This window comes from Lytechinus variegatus, chromosome 11 (assembly GCF_018143015.1).
Source record: "Lytechinus variegatus isolate NC3 chromosome 11, Lvar_3.0, whole genome shotgun sequence".
Classification (NCBI taxonomy): domain Eukaryota; kingdom Metazoa; phylum Echinodermata; class Echinoidea; order Temnopleuroida; family Toxopneustidae; genus Lytechinus; species Lytechinus variegatus.
This window is the reverse complement of record NC_054750.1, coordinates 10,159,887-10,182,714: the sequence shown is the minus strand read 5'-3', so window position 1 is coordinate 10,182,714 and position 22,828 is coordinate 10,159,887. Positions and strand designations below refer to the sequence as shown.

General features: G+C 35.6%; 1 protein-coding gene across 2 annotated transcripts in view; it reads left to right on the top strand.

Moving 5' to 3' along the window:
• LOC121424045 overlaps positions 1-22,828 on the top strand; it is an 83,316-nt gene that overhangs the window by 36,385 nt on the left and 24,103 nt on the right. For both annotated transcript variants that reach the window (XM_041619623.1, XM_041619622.1), the window contains exon 13: positions 14,071-14,144. In XM_041619623.1, the coding sequence (XP_041475557.1) occupies positions 14,071-14,144 (74 nt within the window). The remainder of the gene's footprint in view (positions 1-14,070; positions 14,145-22,828) is intronic.

The following is a 22,828-nucleotide window of genomic DNA, read 5'->3' as shown; positions in this document are numbered from 1 at the left end:
GTCAAGAGCTATCAATAGACAAGGGCGGATCCAGCCTTTGCCAATGGGGGGAGGTGATTTTTTTTCAGCCAAATTTTCCCGATCGGCCGCTTGAAGTTGATTTTTGTTTGTATGTTGAAGGGGTAGTCTTATGTCATTTCTAAGCTTTATATGTATAATAATCTTTATTTAAAGAGAAATTCCAGTAGTTGCAGTTAACACTGATTTCATGAGAAAGTCTGTAAAACAAGGCTTAATTGCCAATATATCATCGAGGATCTAGATCTGGTACAGTTACATTAACTGGACTTTGTGAAATCTTGAAATCTACGCTGAAATATGTTCACACCGAAAATCCCCAACACAGATAAGCGCACGTGGGACAATGTATAATTATTGCTTAGGGCGTCGGGCCCGACGCCCTACCCGAATCCCGTGCTTATTTGCTGATTTCTCAGCAATTACACAATTTCTTCCAGAATCCTTTGGCACATGCGTTTTATTTATACAAACAGACACTTTAGTGGTCATTTCATTGGATTCTGTACGAACTCATTTTGATATCGTTACCAAAACTAGCATTTACCTTTAAGTAGTGCGAGTGCAAAGAGCGAGCTTTTTTTTCCAAGTATTTGTCCTAAAATTTAAATATTCTGGGCAATGTTTGTGATCCTCAATGTGTATCCACCAACTAAATAATTACCGCCAGCGCGAAGCGCGAACAGACAATTTATCTTATCAAAAAGGGATTAAAATATTTGATATTCCGATCTGTAAAAGGGACAATTTAGGCTCTGTATTTCAAGCACTTTGTGGGAAAATTGTTATAGGTGGATATGGATCACAGTTTGAAATAAGCTGATATGTTTCAATATATTCCTTTGAGCTTTGACATATAGCACCCGGACATCCTTAAAACATTATGTCATCAAATGAAAATGATGACTATGTTCATATTTCTCTTCCAAAGCGCGAAATAGAACTTGTCAATATTCCATTTTTAAAAATGACATAGTAATTATTAAATTGACATCTTATCTATTAATGTAATAAGCCTAATGAGCCCGTGAAAATCTTTTAGTATTATGGCTTGAAAACTGGACATTAAAAACACTTTTGCAATTATGATGCGCGACTTAATATATAAGAGGAAAGGATTAAGACAAAGTAATTTTACAGCTACAACTGTAGTAAAGTATATTCATTTGCGAAAAAAGGGTAATTCTTTTTTATCTTAAAACCGTTCCGGTGATATTCATAATGTAGTTTATATTCAAAGAAGTAAATTGTGTCAGGAACTCGTTGGCTGCAGTAAATAAATAGTTTGTATCATACCCAATTTTAGTCGAAGTGCCGGAATCGAGCTCTTTGGTATTAACACCGCTTGAAAAAACCAATTATGTACATTGAAGACTAAACGCTGACTAAACAAAAGAAAAATATAAACTGATTGAAATTGCCATGCATTGCATACAATGACATACATACAGTATTTTGTTTCTTTTACACAAAGAAAACTCAGACTATGCAGAAGCGGATCTAGAGGGGGGGGGGGGGTTGGGGGGTTGCAACCCCCCCAAAAAAAAAAAAATCCGCGGACCATTTTTTAATTTAATCTTATTCTATTTCTATGTATTCATTTAACCTCTATACCAAAAATAGTGGAGTTTTAGATGCAAAAAAAACGCCATTTTCACACACAGATTTTCAAAAAATTTCTCTCCTGTGGGAGGGGGGGACACCCCCCTCCCACACCCTCTCCCCTCGCTCGGTCCGCTCGCTTGGACTCGGTCGCTTCGCTCCCTCGCATACCACCCCAACCCCCCTTTATAAAAAGCTGGATCCGCCCCTGCTTTGACACCCATCATGATTTTTGCTTACAATATGATTATATTTACATCACAATTTAGATGATTATAGACACCCCACGCACACATATGCCATGTATGCGCTATGTATACAGTCCAATGTGAGTATGTTACATAATGCAATCTTGACTTAAATTTGCCTTTTAGTAATTCAGGAAAGAAATAATAATTCTCGAAAATGAAATCATTCATGTGTCAGGTTTATTCCGAGCATTTTCGAAAATCGTTTAGCCATCAATTTTCACAGATTAAGTGACAAAATTAAGCATTAAAGTGCAAAGTGATCATTACAAGGGAAAAGGTACGTAGAAAATATGACCTTACACCAGTATGGGACTAGATATCCGTCCCCGCAGACACGGCGATCAGCCAGTGTGCGCACGCTAAAATTTATCATTCTGCGGCTCGCGTGCTAGGAAATAACTGGATTTTTCTCTCAATTACGAAACTCATTGTGGAAAAGGTTATCCCCCATGCATTGATATACTCGTAAAATTTAGCGTCATGTATCATTTACACACAAAAATTAGAATATAACCCTTCTTTTGGAGAACTATTAGTAAGTTGTTCGAATCTAACTATTTTCTTTTGAAAATATAAAAAAAATTACCTGATTTCAAATGCCTGTCTTTTCCTTAAAAAAACTGGAGCACAAAATCCACTGCCGTTATCATTTATGAAAAATTCTAAAAAATGTACTAAGATGCTTTTAAAGAAAATGAAAATTTAAGGGGATTCGAAAATAAGGATTTTGCAATGTTATATCAAATTTCTGTTATATTTTCATCAATTTTGGGATTGCATCGAAATGACTGATAATTCGAAGTCTACCCACACAGTGCTTGTAAATTTGGTATATGTTGGTAAACTGATAGTTAACGTAAATGATAAACATTCATAGCCTCACTAAAATTTAACGATTCCACTGTTTTTATGATTTTAATGTCGCAGACATTTTAGAGAGTGAAAAAAGGGATGCTCACGAACGTCTCTAACAATACGGCTAAGCGAGAAGACCTTTCAATGGCGCGCTCCACTGATTTGAGGCCGTGAACATACGTGGCCAATGACCAGCATGATCACTGATCTCTTCATCGTCAGCAGAGTGCGGGGAGCTCCCGGGAATGTCCTTCTCGAGAACTTTGATAGGCATCTCCTTCTTTCGCTTCTACTTCAGGCGAGTTTCTTTAAGTTTGGGCATGGCTGTAACCAAAGAAAATACCAATGATGAATGAAGAAGTATATAGAGAACAATCCACAACAAATGGTTCAGAAAAAGCGGTTCAAATAGTGAGTAATGACTACAGTTTCTACAGCACAAAAATAGTATGTGTCAATTATCGGCATTCATGTTTATCGTACATGGATGTCAAATTATCAGCTTTTTGTAGAGCTAAAAAGATTAATTCATTCCCTTCTATTGTCATTTTAGACTTCAGTATTCTTAAATTCAATTTATTCACATCTTAGAATGTTTCATATCTCATTCTTTTTGAAAATCAAGCTTATTCTACCCAAGGTTATGTGGAAATAATAGGTGCAAGTTGCATGCTGATGATTCAAAATAAATGCCTAAATCACCATTGTGTCTCCTGTTTTCTGAGAAGTGCCACCATTTATGTTTATTAACATGTAATTATTTGTTTGTTTATTTACATTGCTCTTTGGAAAATGATTCCTATTGTTAAGTTTATTAAAGCTTTTTTTTTTCCTTTTAGAAAATTCCTATAAAAAGACCTTTTTTGTGCCACCATATTTATGAGAAACTAGATCCATGCACCCCTGGTTTCATCATCACGAATATAGCAAAATTTTTCCATTGCATGTCCAGAAAGTGACATTGTAACTCCAAATTGGACTATCTGATATGGAATATCTTTATTACCAACTAATTTGTGACTGACACCATTGTTTCCATTCACCTATATATCTTTGGGTGCATTCATACTCGGTAGAACGTAACAAGTAATGTAAATTGATTGTGCACTTCAAGGATGTGATTGCACGATGCTGTCGTGCCAGTCTACAAAACAAGGAGTTGTAATTGCCAAAATTGCAAAACAAAAAACGTTTTGGCCAAATACATGACATTCAATTTGATGGACATGAAAGAAGATGATTCTCAAATTAAATCATATCATTGTCTTTATACCCTTGCCAGACAAATTTGGTAGAATACAAAGGAATCAGCAGGTAGTCCATTGGTTGCTCCGGCAGTCCATTTCAAACCTGATGGAATGTTCTCCTGCCTGAATTTTTGCCAAATGCTAATGAGATCTGGCACATACAGTGGGCTTGATGAAGCTCCTTGATAAGAGCAAGACACCATTTTAAATGTGCTTGATTCTGTGTTGTGTTGATAATAGCATATTATGGTATGAGATGGGGGAGGGGCCTTGAAGAGAAAACTACTTACTCATTTTTTCGCCCAATGCTAATGAGATTCGGCACATGCATTGTTCTTGGAAGTTGGAGTGGGGCCACTTACATTGACGAGTGGATACCATGCACGACCAATAAAATATGTAAAAAGGTTGTCTTTTTCAAGATTGGGCACATTACGTACATAAGGTAATAAAGGTGTCAAAAACACTAAAATAATGAAAAACGGTATCTATTTCGCTAGGAAAGCTATGTGTTTAGGGTCAGATTTGCGAGGATATAAAAAAGACAAATGTTTTATTAAGGATGTACTTTTTGCCCTGTCAACACTACATGTTGAGTCCGATTTGCGCGAGGTGTAGGAGGTTGGGCCGTATACCCAATGATATAGTAAAGGTAAAACCGATGACCGAGTACGTCCGTGACATAACTAAAGTATCGCTGTACTTTTTTAGGGGTTCAATTCAGGGAATACCTGCCAAGGGTATCGTTTGTTCCATCGCACTCTAAACTTGTTAAGGGTAGGGTTTCACACGCCAATTCTTGTTAAGGGGTGCATTTTCAGAATATGGAAAATGCGTGTTTAGGGTGCTTTTCGAGACCGAATGGTCGCGCATGGTATCCACCCGTCAATGGAAGTGGCCCCAATTTTCTTTTGTGTCTGGTACTGCATTGTCATGGTTTCTTCATTATCATAAATGTTTCTTTTGTAAAGTCGTAGTGATAGAGAGGGGTATTTTGATCACATTGAGTGGTATTTTTAGTTAATGGGTATTAATGCTGTTGCATTTATCCCTTCTTCAGAATGTGCATTTTCGTTGAAACATCAAACGCACCGCTTTGTGAGTTTTATACAGTCCTCATTCAGATCAGCATTTACGCGAAAAGGACAAAGGATGCTACCACGCTTTGAACTCTACCTTTTCCCCAAACACTGTTCCTAGCCAAAAGTTTTGTGTAAACGCACCCTTACCTTCTTGTATTTTAATCCTTGATGGGTTCATCACAACTGGGTCAATAAGTCATCTGTTGGGCACCTATATATGGATGAGGATAAAGTCTGACAAGCAATGCCATGTTTTCTCTCCCATTCTGTCTGAGTTTTTAATGATTTGTCATCAACCTGTCATATTCTTCAAGTCAGTCATGAATCATTATGTTATAGCCAAGTCCTAGACCCCCTTTACACCTGTTTTTCTGAACCTTTCTCTGGACTAACAAGTAATTTTTTCAACAACCAAATTATAGTTGGACAGTCCAACTGAGAGATTGAATAATTTCCACCGATACTTTCGAAAGAATTCTTCAAATTTGAAGGATAAATCTTGGTAATCTTGTCCTAGTTGGTCTGCATCCCCGTATTCTGGTCTTTCTGGACCAAATTTCTTTAGCACAGACACTCGGTGGAATCTGCGCTGCTGCACCACGTGAGTTTCCCCACTCCGCCTGTCCTCACTTAAGTCAACCATTGTTTGCTGTGCCTGAGATTCAGCATGAGCTCTGTAGTTTTCAATATTTTTGCTTGGGGAGAATTGCATATGTTCGATAATTCATTGAGCTCCAGATAATTTTTCCTTGGAAAATATAGTGAAAAATTAATTTTGTCACTTTAGCGCCAACTGAACAATCGTTTATTTAGAAAACTCATGAATATTAATAAACGGGGATATTAAATCAATTTTATATACCTCTTGGAACTATTACTCTCCTGAAAAAATAAAACTCATGCATAGTTATGAGAGAAAATGTTCAAATTTTTAGGACCACCAATATACTTTATTTCAGAAATCCATACTTGTTTTCTCTTTGCCCTTAGTTTTAGTTTCAGGTCACATGACCAAAGTCAAAGGTCATTTAGGGTCAATGAACTTAGACCATGTTGGGGGAATCAACATCAAAATCTTAACCTAAGATTAAGTTTTTGAAATTTCATCATAACTTAAAAAATCATATGGACCTAGTTCATGAAACTTGGACATAAGGTTACTCAACTATTACTAAGCACCGTGCACAAGTTTCAAGTCACATGACCAAGGTCAAAGGGCATTTAGGGTCAATGAACTTTGGCCAAGTTGGGGGTATCTGTTGAATTACCATCATAACTTTAAAAGTTTATGTATCTGATTTATGAAACTTGTACATAAGAGTAATCAAGTATCCCTGAACATCTCATGGTAGTTTCTGGTCATATGACCAAAGTCAAAGGTCATATAAGGTCATTGAACTTTGGCCATTTTGGAGGTAATTATTAAATTGCTGTTATAACTTTCAAAGTTTATAGATATAGTTTATAAAATGTGGATATAGGTTTAATCGAGTATCACTGGCAAGTCTTAGGTCGCGTGATCAATTTCAAATGTCATTTATTGTCAATGAACGCAGCATTGTATCATTAAATGAATGGGATTTTTGTGATTAATTATTTTATAGTACTTTTCAAAGTCAGCATTGCTGCTCGCGCGATGCAGGTGAGACTGCCAGAGGCGCTCCACTTGTTCATTCCATCAGTCGCAGTGTCGCGAATTTACGTGCTATTCCGTTCGTTTCTTCAGACATGATAGAGTTTAGATTAGCTTGAAAATGAATCCAATTTTATGACAATATCTTTTTGTTCAACTGGGATATTGTATGGTAAACCAAATTAAAATTGAAACGGTGTTACAACACCACCATTTCATGGGGCGACTTCAAGACGCATGACCATATCAGTGTGCCTTCAAGTCTGGATCAATGGAAAGTTTTCAAACTAAGTGTAACCATACTTTAGATATAATGACTAATATAAGTGTAAAAAATGGTAAATCTTGCTTTGATCAATTCATTCATGAAATGTGGTACTAAATACCATGAATAAGGCAGAAAAAGCCATTGTTCCACTCATCTAATTATAAGCTAAAGAAAATAAAATCTGTAGCTCTAATCAAACTTCTATTTTGAGATGAGGCAACCACAATATCATGAAAGCATTATTTTGTAGACCACAGCTTATTGCGTTTTCCCACATAAAATCATCAATTTATAATAAATGAAACCAACAGTTTGCTAACACAATTTGAAATTTGAAATCCAGGGTGCGTATTAAGCCAAACATATATACTTTGCTTAGTAATATTTCACTGATGTTGAAATCATGATTAGGTTCCATTATGTTCATTGTCATGCCTAACAGGGATTTATTAAATTGGAAAGAGAGATTAGTGGAATAGGTTTAATTGATGTGAAAATATCCAAAAGTAAAAAGTCTATAGTTAATCAAATTTCTTTTCATATTTTGTAGATATAAAAATTACAAAAATATTTTAACAATCTGTTTTTTTTTTATTAAAAATTCATAAATGCAAGTCACTTTCATGTGTTTGCTGTGCTGTAATAAGTAGGGCTTGGTTTCAGTCAATGACTTTATGTGTTTTGTATTGATTAAAACATGAGAATACACCGATAGCTCAAGTTGGACCATGGCAATCATGAACAGCTTTGCCAATTACCTTTTTTTAGCGTGTTTTAGATTTCTTTAGCTCATTGATCTTCGTTTATTCTCATGTCTGTTTTTTTAATAAATTCAACTTGAAACCTTGAACTTGACACATTTAACAAAGCAAAGTTCAAAGCTGAACTCTGCCTTTAAGACTGTAACATGCCTGCACTTAGCAATTGATCAAGGGGGGAGGTCTGACCGCAGCACTGCTGGTGAACTGTGAAAGTAGTTTCTGAGCCGTGCCCTGCGCTCTTGCTTCCCAACATGAATGTTATTCATCTGCTCAAAACATGAAATGTTTTTCAGCACCACAAAATATGAAGACTGCTGACAGTTGTTGATAGAATGTCCATGACCATATCTCGCCCTCCCCCCTTCATATTTTTTTCTCTCTCTTGCTCCTATTTTGTTCCCTGCACCCCCCCACCGCCTCCCTTCCCTCTCTCTCCAATTTTTCCTTCCACCCTATCCCACCCCCTCCCCTTTTAATTGGGAAAATCTGGGATTTCATAAAGAAAGGGCAATGAAACTAATCCCTGAATGTTTAGGTAGCTTTTGTTTCCTACCTCCCCCCCCGAAAAAAATAAAAAGTATATATAAAGTAATCACAAAAGTTGAAATAAAATCATAGATTTTAAAAGGAGCATGAAACGGTAAAGTCACACCCTTCGTCAGTGCCCATGATGTGACAAAAAAAGAGAATTCAAAATCCGTTTCTGAAACAGTTGTGAAAAACATGTCTGTTCATGAGCATACGGATTGTAAAACTCACCTTTCAAAGAAATCAGTGCGCTGAAGATGGAGGAAGCGTACTGTAAAAGACACATCTGAAGACGCGTTGCCATGACTGCAAGTCCAAGATGACAACGGCGAATCTCCGGCTCCATAACAGGAAAATCTGAAAAGGGCCTCACCGCCAACAGTCCAAGTTTAGCGGCAAAAAGTACCTGAGTAAAATAGAAATAGTCTGCTTCGGCATATGGAATAAAGTAATCACTTTTGTGATTAGTGTATTCTTTATGCCGAAGCAGACTATTTCTATATATGTGCTTATATATTGGTCTATGAAATTTAAAAAGTAAAAAATACAAAATAGAAATAAAAGTTATAAAAAAGAAAATGAATGAATAAATAATGATGATGGTAATAATATAAATGATAATAAAAGAAATGATTTCTAATGATAATGATCATATTGATGATATCAATAAATAATTAGAATAATGATGATTATTATGAATAAATGCATAAAAAACGTTCTTTGAAACGGTATTAAAAAAACTAAAAAAATCTTGCCTACTGAAATGAATAAAAAATGATATGGTTGTGCCCAGTTGTGATACATAAATGACTTCTTAGTTTGTAGATCTAAAACTTAGGCAATTCTTCTCTAATCTAAACAAAAGTTTGTAATTATGAGTATTAAGAGTACTTAGTAGGAACAATGTTCTTTAATTACTTTGAAAACATTCTAGATGTCAATTATACAGCGCGTGACACTGGCACTGGTCTGATGGTCCCAGACCAGTAAAAATTTCTGTTGGGCCAGTAACTTTTCAGAAATACCCAGATTTACAGGTCCGACATGACCAGTAAAAATATATCAAACTGATACAAATGATCTTTTCTCCTCTTTTTGTAAATCATCAAAATGGTTCTCCAAAATTGAGAAATTGCATTCATGAATTATGTTGTGAGTGTGTACTGTTTATTTTTAATTTTTTTTTTTTGGGGGGGGGATAAAATCAATAAACGACAGCATAATAATTTTTCATGTTTTTATTTATTTTGGGGGACCAGTAAATTTTAGGTTCAGAACAGTAAAACATTGAAAAATTGGGTATTTTGGGGGACCAGTAAATTTTTTGGGGTTCAGACCAGTAAAACATTGAAAAACTGGGTATCTACTGGCCTGACATGAATAGGTTGGACCAGTAGAAAAAAAGTGTTAGTTTGGAGCCCTGAATTATGGTTGATGTCCTCTTTGATCATTATTTCATATGCTGATGCTATGATGTGTTTTGTTGCAGTGGCGCTTGGCAAAGAATACTGTCTTCTTTCTGGTGATTCATAAAACAATTGTAAGGTTGTCATGCTTGTTCCTGTATGAACATTCATTTTAAAGGGAAAGTTCAGCTTTGTATTAAAGACTTACTCAATAATATTGAGGTATTGGAATATCCAGAGAAAAAATCAAGCAAGCATATATGTAGTACTGGAAGATGCAACCAATTCTGTTTTGAAAATAGAAAGATATTGATTTTTTCGATTTCTAAATTTCTAATTGACATGGCGTTATGGTATGAGAGAGCTGATGATCATTCAAATTTAAATTTTATGAAAAAAGAAACATTCTGGTGAATTGCAATTAAGTTATTAAATGATTGATGATAATCTCATATGATCTTCACTGTAGAATCAAAACATGATTTTCATAATTATTTGACATTTTTTTGATAGAGTTCATGAGCAATATTGGCTCCCTCATCAGCAAATGGACCGTTTCCTGCATATCCTGAAAAAAAAATGTAAAATTACAAATTACAAAGCTTTCTGTTGGGGGTTTTGCATCAAGTTTGATTAATTTTCAGTCTTCTGGCTGTTTTCTTTTTTCACATGATCTTCACTGTAAAATCAAACCATGATTTTCACTATATGAAAATTTGATAAAAGTAAACAATAAATATCATTAGGTACCTCATTGGCATTAAAGGACTATTTCATGCATATCCTGAAAAGAAAAATGTAAAATTACAAATTACGAAGCATTCTTTTTTTGCATCCAGTTTAATTGAATTTTCAGTATTCTGGCTGTTTTCATTTGCCTTTTTCATTCAAATTGAATTGATATTGGGTGGGACTTGTCCTTTAGGTTGAATTTAAAGGCAAAGGAAAGATAATAGTGAGTGGACAGTTTCGCAAATAGTTAGATGTGACCTAAAGACACACTATAATTCTTAATTGCACGCAATATGATATGGTATTATTTATGAATATATTGCTGTTAAGGTAGATTATTCTGTGTCATTTATATTAGAAGTTAAATACTATTTTCACATATACACTTTAATATTCTACATATCTTCTTTATGCAACAGTTAAATGAAAGTCCAAAGTTACTTTTCGAATTCACCAAAGACTTGACTGAGATGGCATCAACAACATTTCAATTGAATTATAGTATAAAAGATGGGTCTCCATTAACCCTAGTTCTGTTCAGGCCCACGATTCAGTTCATTCAGTCGTAATGAAGGAAAATTGAAACAGTGTTTCCACCAGCCCGAGCCAACTTGTTAATGAACACAAAATTAAATCAGAATGGCAAATGGTTTAGTAGACAGACTGGTTGTAGATCCTACAACTAAACCATGTGAGATATTAGACCAAACAGGAAGTTGACTAAGTGGGTGTAGACCAAGTGGCAATTCATCATTTCCTCCAGATCAGAATTAGCAGGGAATTTATTTAAAAAATAGCGCTGGTGGAAACGGGCATTATTTCTCCGTGACCACCCCCTCCCCCACCCCACCCCAATTATGACGTGTTCTTGGCAATGTCCCATATCTATGTCACTCACACCTAATTTTGCCAAACATGCTTGCTTCAGGGAGGGATTTGACCCTTGACCTCTCTATTTCATAGAGCCGTTCATGTTCCAGCTCACCTCAGACCCAGCCTTTCGGAAGCAAACCTACTAACCCTACTAAATATAAACTAAACATGTAGCCCCTTTGATCATATACCTATAAAATCATAGGCCATATTGTAGAAATATGAACAAATGGATGTGACATAGATTATTATGTAATATCACTTTCTGTACCATTTAATGTAGTTGAACCTGATAACCCTACAAATGCAAATTCGCCCCCCCCCCCTTCAATTTTTGTCTTGCCTGCATAGTAGAACTTTAGGGGCAGCTTTTTCAGACGGCATTGTCAACATCAAACTCTTAACCTAAGGTTACATTTTTTAAATGTCATCATAACTTCAAAATTATGAGGTCAATATGAGCTTGGACATCACTAACTAGTTGTTCAGTGTCACTGATCATTTAACATGAATTTTTAAAGGTCACAAAAAGGAGGTCAAAGGTCATTTGGGGTCATTTCCCAATTAATTTTCCTTTACTTGGTAACAATAAAAAATGAAATAAAGGTTAAGGTTAATATGCTTATTAAGAACAATATCAGCAGTCTGACGGTCAAATATCAAGGTCAGAGATCATTTCATCTCACTTTAAAGTTTGGGCACCCAATGCAATTACCTCATCACCTTGGGCTAACACTGAAGGTACCCATCCTGATAGAATGTTTAGCAACAAGTAGATATTTAAATATTAGCACAAATACATCCTGTTGGGACCTGCAGTGCACAAGGCCAAGGCCAAGTACCGCTTTCCTCAAGCAAAGGGTGAGCACAGCAAACTACTGTTGACCAACACAATCCCCGAGCTCTTCTTGACTTCAATCCTGGTATTTTAGGGTATTTCCTGTGTGAACGGCCTTTCGTTACACGTTCTTCCCAGTACAATCAATCATGTTCTCTGTTATTCCACCCAGCTGTGCTAGTATGGACATTCATTACCATCAGAAGTTCAGCCAGTCAGGATCGCTGATCAAAATCATGTTCCTGTCGGTGCATTCAGACCGACTCAATCACCAGGATACCTGGAAATTTTCAGAAACTTGTTCAGGCCTCAAAATACTTGATAAGAAATGTCAGAATCCACACAAAGGTACGTTCTCAAAGTTAGGAGCATGCTCAGTACGGTCTTGAGTAGGAGACGATGGAGGCACACTATTCAAATACACCAGCTCAGCTTGGTGGCAAACCCAAATGCCTTACGGGGGCCCCGCACCCAACATACTTGCTGGGATGGGAAACTTCTCGTAATTTGCTTTTCATGCTTCAAGTACACCTACCTGCCATCCTGAAAAAAAATCCTTGCAGAAGTTGTCATAATTAGTACCTACTATTTGGCAGTGATGTTCTTTCGGAAATATTTTATAAGTTTTCTTTCCCACTGACAAAAAATACCTGTCATTTCTAATCAGGGTAGATCAGAATGAATTTCCTGATCAGAGAATACCTGGTATGGTGGTATTCTCAATTTATCAAGTCAGTCTGAAAGCATCTATGTTTATTTCTCCATACACATTCCTGACTGCCAATGGCTTCTTATATTTGAGCATATAAAAACACTTTTGGAACAAAGTTCATGGACATTTCTTTCATTTATTCAACACACAAATGCCAGGTTATATAGGCACTGATTACCGCAGTCTACATTACTCATATGTACCTATGTCATAGATTTTCTAAACACCAAGCCATCGTGGTATTGTGGCTCAGCGAATAAGTCTCCAGACTTAGAACCACACTCCACCCAGGTTTGTATATGCAAGGGTATGCAGAAGGAAAGAATTCCTTGGATGCTTGAGCGTCCGATCAGGGTAGCTGTGCTAAAGACGGGTAAAAGTATGCAACCCTACTAACAAGTTGAGCTGCCAATAAATGCAAATCAACTCCAAATTTATGTTTAATCAAAGCATTTATGCTTAACAATTGAACATACAAGTATTAATCTTGCAATGCTCCATTTAGAGAGTGTTTGAATGATGTTCTTCATCACTATCTGATGAAGTCTAAAAAATATCCCATCTAAATGATTGTAGATAATTGTGTAATGAGTTTGCCCAATCTCAAGATTTTAGCCCGATCGGCCCTCTTCGTGATTTATCTCAAGATTCAAGAAACCCCGTCTCCACCATCGCAAGAAGAGCAATTCCTGCTCGAACGAGGCATTGATGCATTGCCGTGTATAATAATCCCGAGTGCGTCTGCACCTACGAATTAGTGCGATAATTCGTCAAATAGCGCGCTATTTTGCAAATAATCCCAAGTTGACTTGGGATTGCAATCTCGAGATTAATCCTACGCAATAGCGCGATAATTGCATCTGCATTGCAAATAATCTCGAGATTGTTCAGATCGGGATAATTTACCAGATCAGAAATACCACGCTAATTTGAAAACTCGGGATGGTGCAGACGGCCCTTAAGTGTTGGGTGTCTCCACAGCACCTTTTCCATGTGATACAAAGCATGTTGAGATGCCATCCTGGTCTGCATCATAGAAGATATAAAAACCACTAATTGGTGACTGTGTCAGTGCAAGTCCAGTACATATGTGATGGAGATATTAAAAAAAAAAGACCTGCAGTCCTCAAGATAATTTTTTTTAAAATCTTACAATGTTGTGAATTTTAATAAAATTATTCTTGCATGTTTAAAAATCTTTCGAGAAAGCATTTCCTTTTATTTTTGTTTCTCACCATTGTTTATCTTTCTTCATTTAATCTAGATTTGACGTACGGAGAATATGGAGTTGGGCTGTATTTTTCAAGCCATCCAGGAACAGCGGCACACTTTTCAGCAGTAAGTATATATATATTCCTTGTCTAAACACTCTAGAACATAAATCAATAAAATTAGCTTAAATTTTGGACACATCAATTTAATTAGCAAAATGGTATTCACTCTGCATGTGTTTTTCATCAAGGAACAAATGCTTTGGACGAGGATGCTCTTTGTTGTAAATTGTGGATCTGCCTCTTGCCCCCCCCCCCCCCGTAGAAAACCTCTGTATAAATATATATATATATATATATGTATATATACATACACTAATAACATGGAAAAAAAGATCCACTGCAACCCCTTTTACAATTAGGGCGATTCCACTCTGGAATCTACAAAATATCATAAATTTCAACATGCTTTCAATAAGTCATAAGCAGTGTAATATTTAACTGTGATGCCTAAATTTTATGAAAATTATGAGTTTTAAGTAAGTGAAAGATAGTTAGTTTTTTTTTTTGGGGGGGGGACAATGGAATTTTCAGTAATTTTACTGATTAAATAGTGAAGTATAAACACTAATATCTACAACATTTTCATGATCCTTAATAGAGGTAGCCCTGATTTTTCGGAACCTATTTTTGACAATGTTCCGTACGACACATGAAAATGCAAAAGTTTTTCCTACATTTTTGTTTTTGATAATTAATGCATTCTCTATCTTTGACCCATGGGCAATAAGGATCTAATTACTGCCTTTCATTTTTCAGTAAATGTCCTATTAAAAATTGTCCCGTACGACTCAATATATATTGCATTTTATTGCAGGATTTGGATTCAGAAACTATAAACAGTAGGCCTATTTGAATTCAAGTAATTGATTTGACATTTGACAAGTGAACCGAATAGGTATTTTTTAACCCCAGAAAACGTGAATTATGTGATTCTAACCATTTTAGTTGACTTCATGTATTCTTATGTGAATCCCTTCAGCTAAACTGGTGATTTTCACTGGTCAGAGCTCGTTAATTTCTTTGGCATTGAGCATTGAAAGAAAACCTTTATAATAAATTCATCCTAGCATGAAAGATGATTTCCTCTTGTATGCTGTTGTGAATTTATGATAACATGTACAAAAAATTACATATCATCTATTTAGACCTTCCTTGATGATCATTTATTTTTTTATAGATTGAAACTCCTTACTTTTCTCAAGTTGTTAACAAAAATCTGAAAAATGAGACAGACACTATGACTTCATGAAATACAGAAAAGTTTGAAAAAGTAAAATAGTATTTTTTAGATAAAAAATCATTTTGTGGAATTACAAGTGGACAGTTGTGACATACAGTATTATGTACATAAATTTGTAATGAAAATTCATAAAATTTTAGCCCCATAATTTACACAAACACAGTTTCATTCATTCAATGTTTGAATAGTATAATTGGAAATCGTCACTAAATTCACTAAAATTTAAAACCCTTTTTTTTCTTAGCTTTTAAAAAATGCTGTGAACCATTGTACATTTATCATATGATCATGAAAAAAGGATGATATATTGCTCTCAATTTTATATATAACAGACAGAATAAGGTTACATAATTGTCCTGAATAACTAGTTAAGGCTTTCCATTAAAAAGGAAGAATTTAGGGGCAACTCTCCCTTTCTTTTTGATATGAATTTCTTTGTTTATACAGGCTGTCCTGTACAAGACACAAGTGTCCCGTACAAAATAGTATTTTGTTTGTGATATATTGAGAGAAATATTCAGACAATAGCGGTTTCTAACATGATAACTGTGTTAAGTTTGATAGGATTATCATTATCATCAGCCAAATTGATCGATTGAAGATGTTGAGACATAAAAAAGTGTGCGCTTTAATTTAGAGATGTCCTCATAACACATTTTGAGTGTTCCATATGCCACAATGTTTTGGAAATTTTAATTTGCTTTATTTATTCATGAATGTTTATTTTGAATTTTTTCATATATGTTCATGTGTTCTTGGGTAATTGAATTTCATTTTGAGTTCAGTTTTATTAAAATCATCTGTGCAACTCACAGTTTGTTAGAGTACAAACTTAAGGTTTAAAAAAAAGTAATTTTTCTGCTTCCCATACGACACATTATCCTTTTAAATCTGTATTATACAGGATGTGAATTTGAGTCATATAAAGTCTTGGCTCTTCTAACACTGTGGCAGTAGTTGATGATCACTTTTAGTTACTAAAATATTTGTTAGTTTTTCTTGTCGAAAACCTGTCAAATGATCTCTTAATGTCCAGTACGACACATATGGAATTACCTATTAACATTTTTTTTTATTAACATTAGGGTCTGGAGACAAGTTTGATAGCCAATTTTCGACTGCTTGGAGAAGTTACAGTGCACAGTCTAAATTTGTCCCTTGTAGTAGTTTCAAATTTCAGTCACTGGGAGCTTATTTTGACAAATTGGGATTTGTATTTATAAACCAATTGGAACTCCATATAGGAGTCATAATTGAATAAGTAGGCCTATATTTCAAGCTTAACATGAAATTTATTGAATTGATAGTAGATATGCAAGTATGGTAATTTTACAAATATTTGACAAGATAAATTGTTTTGAAATGTCATATTTTTACTTTAAAGCTAAATTACAGTAGTTGCAGTAAAACACTGATTTCGTGAGAAAGTCTGTAAAACCAAGGTTAGTAATACTATATCATCGTCGATCTGGTACAGTTAAATAAACTGAACTTCGTGAAATCATAAAATCTAAGCTGAGAAACAATCACACTGAAGATCACCAACACAGATAGGCACACGTGGGACAGTGTATATTATATTGCTGGAATAAAGACCTGACGGAAGTGCCCAAATCTGCGCTTATTTTGCTTATTTCTCAGCAATTACACAATTTCTTCCAGAATCCTTTGGCGAATATTTTTTATTCATATAAACAGACACTTGGGTGGTCATTATATTGGATTCTGTAAAAAAGTCATTTTGAGATCGTACCACAACTGGCATTTATCTTTAAAAAAAGGTCTTCACCTACTCCCATCTGACAAAACTTTTTCTTTGCCTGTTAAAAATGTGAATGCTCACCCCTTCAACGATCTTGATCAAGAACAAGTTTTGTTTATTAGGTCTTCAGTTCATGGATAAATACAATCCCGCATCCGTATTTTTAGAATTATATACTTAACCCGACCTACATGCTTCCTTGCTCAAGCAGGTGTGATGAAATTCTTTATTTGAATCTTTGTGATTGAATATTTTTAACTTCAAAGTTTGAAGTTCAAACACATCATAGTCTCTGGAGGCAATGCACATGTTATATCCTACATTTATCCCATAAGGATGCACTTTCATGGCATGCAAACTGCAAAAGTCATTAATGTTCCATTTTACGCCAGTTTCTCCAGTTATTTCATTCTTTTTGCAGGTATCAATCAAATCCCACTATCTTAAAACATGCCGTAATGGTTTGAATTTTCTGACTACCAGGGGTGAAGTGGAATTGTAGACCATAGCTGTTGGTACTGGCACAGCAACTTTGAACCTGTGCTAGACTTCTACAAAGACCCACTTTTTATTATCGCTCAATTAATATCTGCACCTACAGGTAGACTTACAATTCATATCATAATTTTTTCACAATCTCAATGAGATAGCCCAAGACTGAAGTCCCAGCTGACATTAAATTAACTCAAACAATGAACAAAAGAACTTTGAGTTTAACCTGTTTCAAAAACCTAAATAGTTATAAATAATAATATTTACCTGATTTAAAATTTGGATTGCATTTTCTTTTTCAGCTTATTTTAGATGCCTGTTGTAATTTCTGAGTACAGACCAACAGTTATAACGTTCCTTTTAGTGTCATCAAGGAGCTTCAAACAGCCCCGTGGTGTCATGCAGTTGCACTTTTATACTGATATACTCCCAGAGAATGTTAAAATTTTCCCCAGGTGCTTTTATTCCGAGAATTGTTTTTTATTCTCTGATCATTAAATCATGAAAATCAGAAAAATTGGATGGTTCAGTCGACCTTTTGATACCTAGACCCGCAAAAGTATGAAGTCGGCTAAAGAAGTATTTGAGGCTTCATGCTGTTCTGATAATGGGAACTGTTTCACCAAGAGCAAATAACAAAAAATCTTGTCCTAAGGTTCTTATACCCCTTTCATAAACCCAATTATGCGGCTAATAGCAGCATAATTTGGTCGTAAAATTGGAGGAGGACCAGAGTTATCCGCATTATTTTGATGCTGCTATTATCCGCATAATAGCAGCATCGGGACAAGATTTTGAGTTAATGAACGCATTTCCAAATAATGCGGATAATTGCCATGGTGCGGTCACAAGGTCACCCTTTTCCAACACAACCGCATCGGAGGGGGCGTGTCCAGTTGTCATGACAATTATCCGCCTTTTTCAGGACGGGCGCTCGTAAAAATAATGCGGCTTATTTTCGGAGTTTGTGAACGCAATTTTTATTGAATTATCCGCATTACTCTTAGGTGGCTAATTGGAGGATAGGTTTATGAAAGGGGTATAAGATTTGAATAGCTGAGATAGATAGAATGCTTGCACTTTTCATTGAGAATAATATTTTTGAACTAGGGTCTGGTCAGGTCCTGTACTGTGTAGTTTTATCACTGTGTTCATTTAAAATGACAATTCATCAGAATATAGACACACATTGATGAAAATGAGAAAACAGAGGTCAATAAGCAGGATGTTTCCTGGGGTTTTTCAAATTCAGCTGTTTAAATGTATTTCAAAAATGTTTTGATGTATTTTGAGTGCCTTTTCTCTTTCCCATATTTATATTATATGAATTATTGTATAAATTATATATTTTCAAGAAATTGGTTAGATTATTTCTCAATTGAATACAACTTTACCATTTGATTTTGAAAAATCAGCTACAGATATTACTTCTTTAAAGACCCCGACCAGAGCTAAGAGTGCGATTGACAATGGGAAGTTTGGGAGTTTTATGTATATTTTAGGAAAACTAAAATTAACATGTTTTGCGGGAATTTGGACAGAAGGCTTTCCATTGCCTTTCTCCAACCTCAAGACCATGACGTCATGTTGTATTAGAAGCGTTGTTTTTCCATAGGCTTGTACACTGGAAAAGGGGTTATTTCTATGCCTTTCAGATTCTGAATTTGAATCTTTTTGTCAATTTGCAGAAAGAAATGACAATTATTCAGTGCTCAAATGGATGGAAAGCTACAACTCTTCACTAGATTTTTTGTGATATATTCTCTTGTGTCCTAAATTGCTATGTCAGGAAAACTTGTTACACATCTGAATGCAGATATAATTTGAAAGCTGTGCCAAATAAGCAGGAAATAAAATATGGTGAAAATTAGTCAAAAGCCGAAGATTTCATAAATTCAAGCTTGTGGAAAAAGATTTTTATGATGTCTCTACGTGATAGAAGTGAAGAAAATAAAATGCATAACCTGAAAGGGGAACATATCACCCACTTTTTCTGTTTCCACTCTATGGAATTACACCGCTTGTAACACAACATGACGTCACGGTCTCGAGGCCGGTGAAAGCATTTACAAGAAAGTCTCTATTTTAAGCCCGATGACTGGAGCTATTCTTAAGTAAAATACTCAGCTGTTAAGCTGTGAAAATGCATAAAGCTTGCATTTCTGTATGAAGTGGTTTATTAGCTTTTGATTGGTATATGATTTGTCAATTTCATGTCTGTGTCTTTGAAATCTGGTTATATAAAAAAATGCATATGAAATAGGTATCTGCAAATGAACTGACTGCAAAACTCCACAGAAAAATGTTTTTTGTCGGATGGTATGGCTAGGTCCAAAATAGAAGCATTCTGAATTGGTATGACTTCCACAAAGTTCCTTGTACATTCCAATCAAGTACATATGACAGTTTGGTGTATTGGTTAAAGTCTTCCAATTTGTGTGTGTCTATCTGTCTGCAGACCATTCACACCTGGGTAGTGAGTGGCAAAAGTAAATTAATGTCTTGGCAAAGAACTTGTGTGTTGTTGCACAATACAACTTCTGACCAAGAGTCCAGAACATTGCATAATATTGTGCACCAGACAGAGACTCCCACTAGCTATACAGGGGCCATGGAAGGGTTTTCAAAGTGGGGGGGGGGCTAAGCCAAAAGTGGGGGGGGCTGACCATGTAAAAAATCACAATCGTATGGTCATTTTTCCAATTTTGTACACGGTTCCGCGGCCCACTTTTAAGGAAAAGCAAGATGCAATTGAGAAACTTTATAGGAATATTCGCATCACCAAAGTTGACCTGCAGCCTGTTTGCAAAACTCCATAGAAGAAAGCTCATACAGAATTATGTTACATGACAATTTACCACCCAAGACTTTACACACACATTTCTATTGTCACTTTCCACGTTACAAGATTTTGAAAACATCTGGTTACTTGCATATTCACTTTGTGTTTATTTTTTTTATTTGTATAATAGACTGCTTCCCATTTGCATCTTCAGAAAGCACATATTAGGCCAACATAATCATGCAGGTTCATGCAGAAAAATACTGTACAGTTTATCAGATTCAAAGACTGCAAACATTTGTACTGTCACTTTTCTGTGTTACAGGTATTTTCACTTGTCTATTAGCTTTAAAACATACGGTTAATTTTTCAATTTTTATTGCACTGCTTCCTTTTGTCGTAGGAACTCGGCAGGACAGCATTTTCAGCTACAGAAAGGGCACCAAAGCATTTAAAGACTTCTGTTAAAGTTTAGAGTCACTTCTTTCTTTCACAAGAATTATTCCTTTATCTCTACAGTGCGTATCAAAAAAAAGTTTACACTTGGAAAAAATCCTGTAAAATTATACATTTGCAATATCCTGAGGATTTTTCCAGATTTTAACATTAGTACAGGTCCATTTAATCAACTGACCATATAACTGACGAAAAATATTTCAGTTGAGTGAGCACCATTTACTTTTGAAAAGTTAGTGAAAAATGATTTGCACAGAACTTTGAAATAGTTATGCGAATAAAAGTAGACCTTAATCATGAATAACAGGTGGAATTTAGCGTGTAAAATTGATTTGAAGATATATTTTACCTTTTTTAACTTGTTTCCTTGCCCAAACCACTTCGAGGAGTGCATTGCGCCCCATCCCACTCCCCCAAACAACAAGGCCATCGTGACGATATTTGCTTTACACTGAGCTGTGATTTACATAACATGGCTTAGGCTTGATTTTCATTTTGTTAATCATTGTCAAGCTTGGGAAAAGTGTGGAGAAACAAGTATTAAATGAAAAATGAAATGTAAACCCACTTTAAATGATAAAAACTTAGTGAAAAAATGCTAGAGATGTCTGATATAAACTTTTTTTTCAGATTCAGCTATGTCCTCAGATCCAGCTGGCACAAAGAGGGTAAAGTTTGTGTTTACTAAGTGTTTAAATTTCAATTTGGGTGGCAAAATTGTTAGAAAATGCTTGAATGTATCTGTTTTATTTCAATTGACTAAAATTGCAAGGGAAATGTATGATAAATGTTTCGCAGGGTAAGTTTGATTTCGCCCTTTCCCCTTGACACAGAGTACAAACAGGCATTTCTGCACAAACAGATTTCTGCGAGCTTTACAAAAATGGACAATGCTCACTCAAGTGTAACATTCTGTCAAAACTTTTACTTTCATTGGATAGATGAGATCCAAACTCAAGATTGTATGTGAAAAATTACCCACATGTTGTATATTTTTTATTTCCCAGGGCTTTTTCAAAGTGTAAACTTTTTTTGATACGCACTGTAGTTTTCAAAGATATGGTTGCTTGCATATTCCCGTGTGTTAAGTACCGGGTATTTAGTATTTTTATTGACAATGTTATTTCGGGTGTGAACTGGGTTTTTATAAAATGACACCCCTCTCCATGCCCGCCCGCCTGAAAGAAACACCCTGAGGAAGAAAGAACTGTTGGTGGCAGCATCATGGTGTTTGTACATGGATTCCTACAAGTCTCCAGCCATGTCCCTGGAGTCCCATAGAATGACTAATGTTCTATTGTCTGGGAACATTTATGGCATACAGGGGAAATCACCCCAGATGACTCCTGGCTCTTTTGGGTCCTCTGCAGTTACATTGCCTGATGGCGGCAACCCTTGACGTCTTGTGCAATCATTGCCGACATGGCCTCTTGCCTAGAGAATTCGAGAATGGAAGCAGAATGTACTTTCCATCTAGGATTTCGGTGAAAGTTTTCATGCCTGGAAGGGGAAGGATGATGAGGAAATATCGGGGGGGGGGGGGGTGGGGCACTTGCATTGACGGGTGGATACCATGCGCGACAAAAAAAACATGTAAAAAGGTTGTCTTTTTCAAGATAGGGCAAGATAACTTAATAAGGGTGTCAAAAACACTAAAATAATGAAAAAAGGGTATCTATTTTCGCTAGGTAAGCTAAGTGTTTAGGCCAATTTTTTGAGGGTATGAAAAATTCAGACTGAAATGTTTAATAAGGGATGTACTTTCTGCCCCAAGAGTCAACACTACATGTTTAGAGTATGATTTACACGAGGTGTGGGAAGTGGGGCTGTACGAAACCCAATGATGTAGGTAAAGCTAAAAACGACCGACATCCGTGACTACAATTGAAATATCGCTGTACTTGTTTAGGGGTTCAATTCAGGGAATACTTGCCAATCATATCGTTTTGTTTCCAATACTTGTTAAGGGTAAAGTGTCACACGCCAATACTTGTTAAGGGGTGCATTTTCAGAATA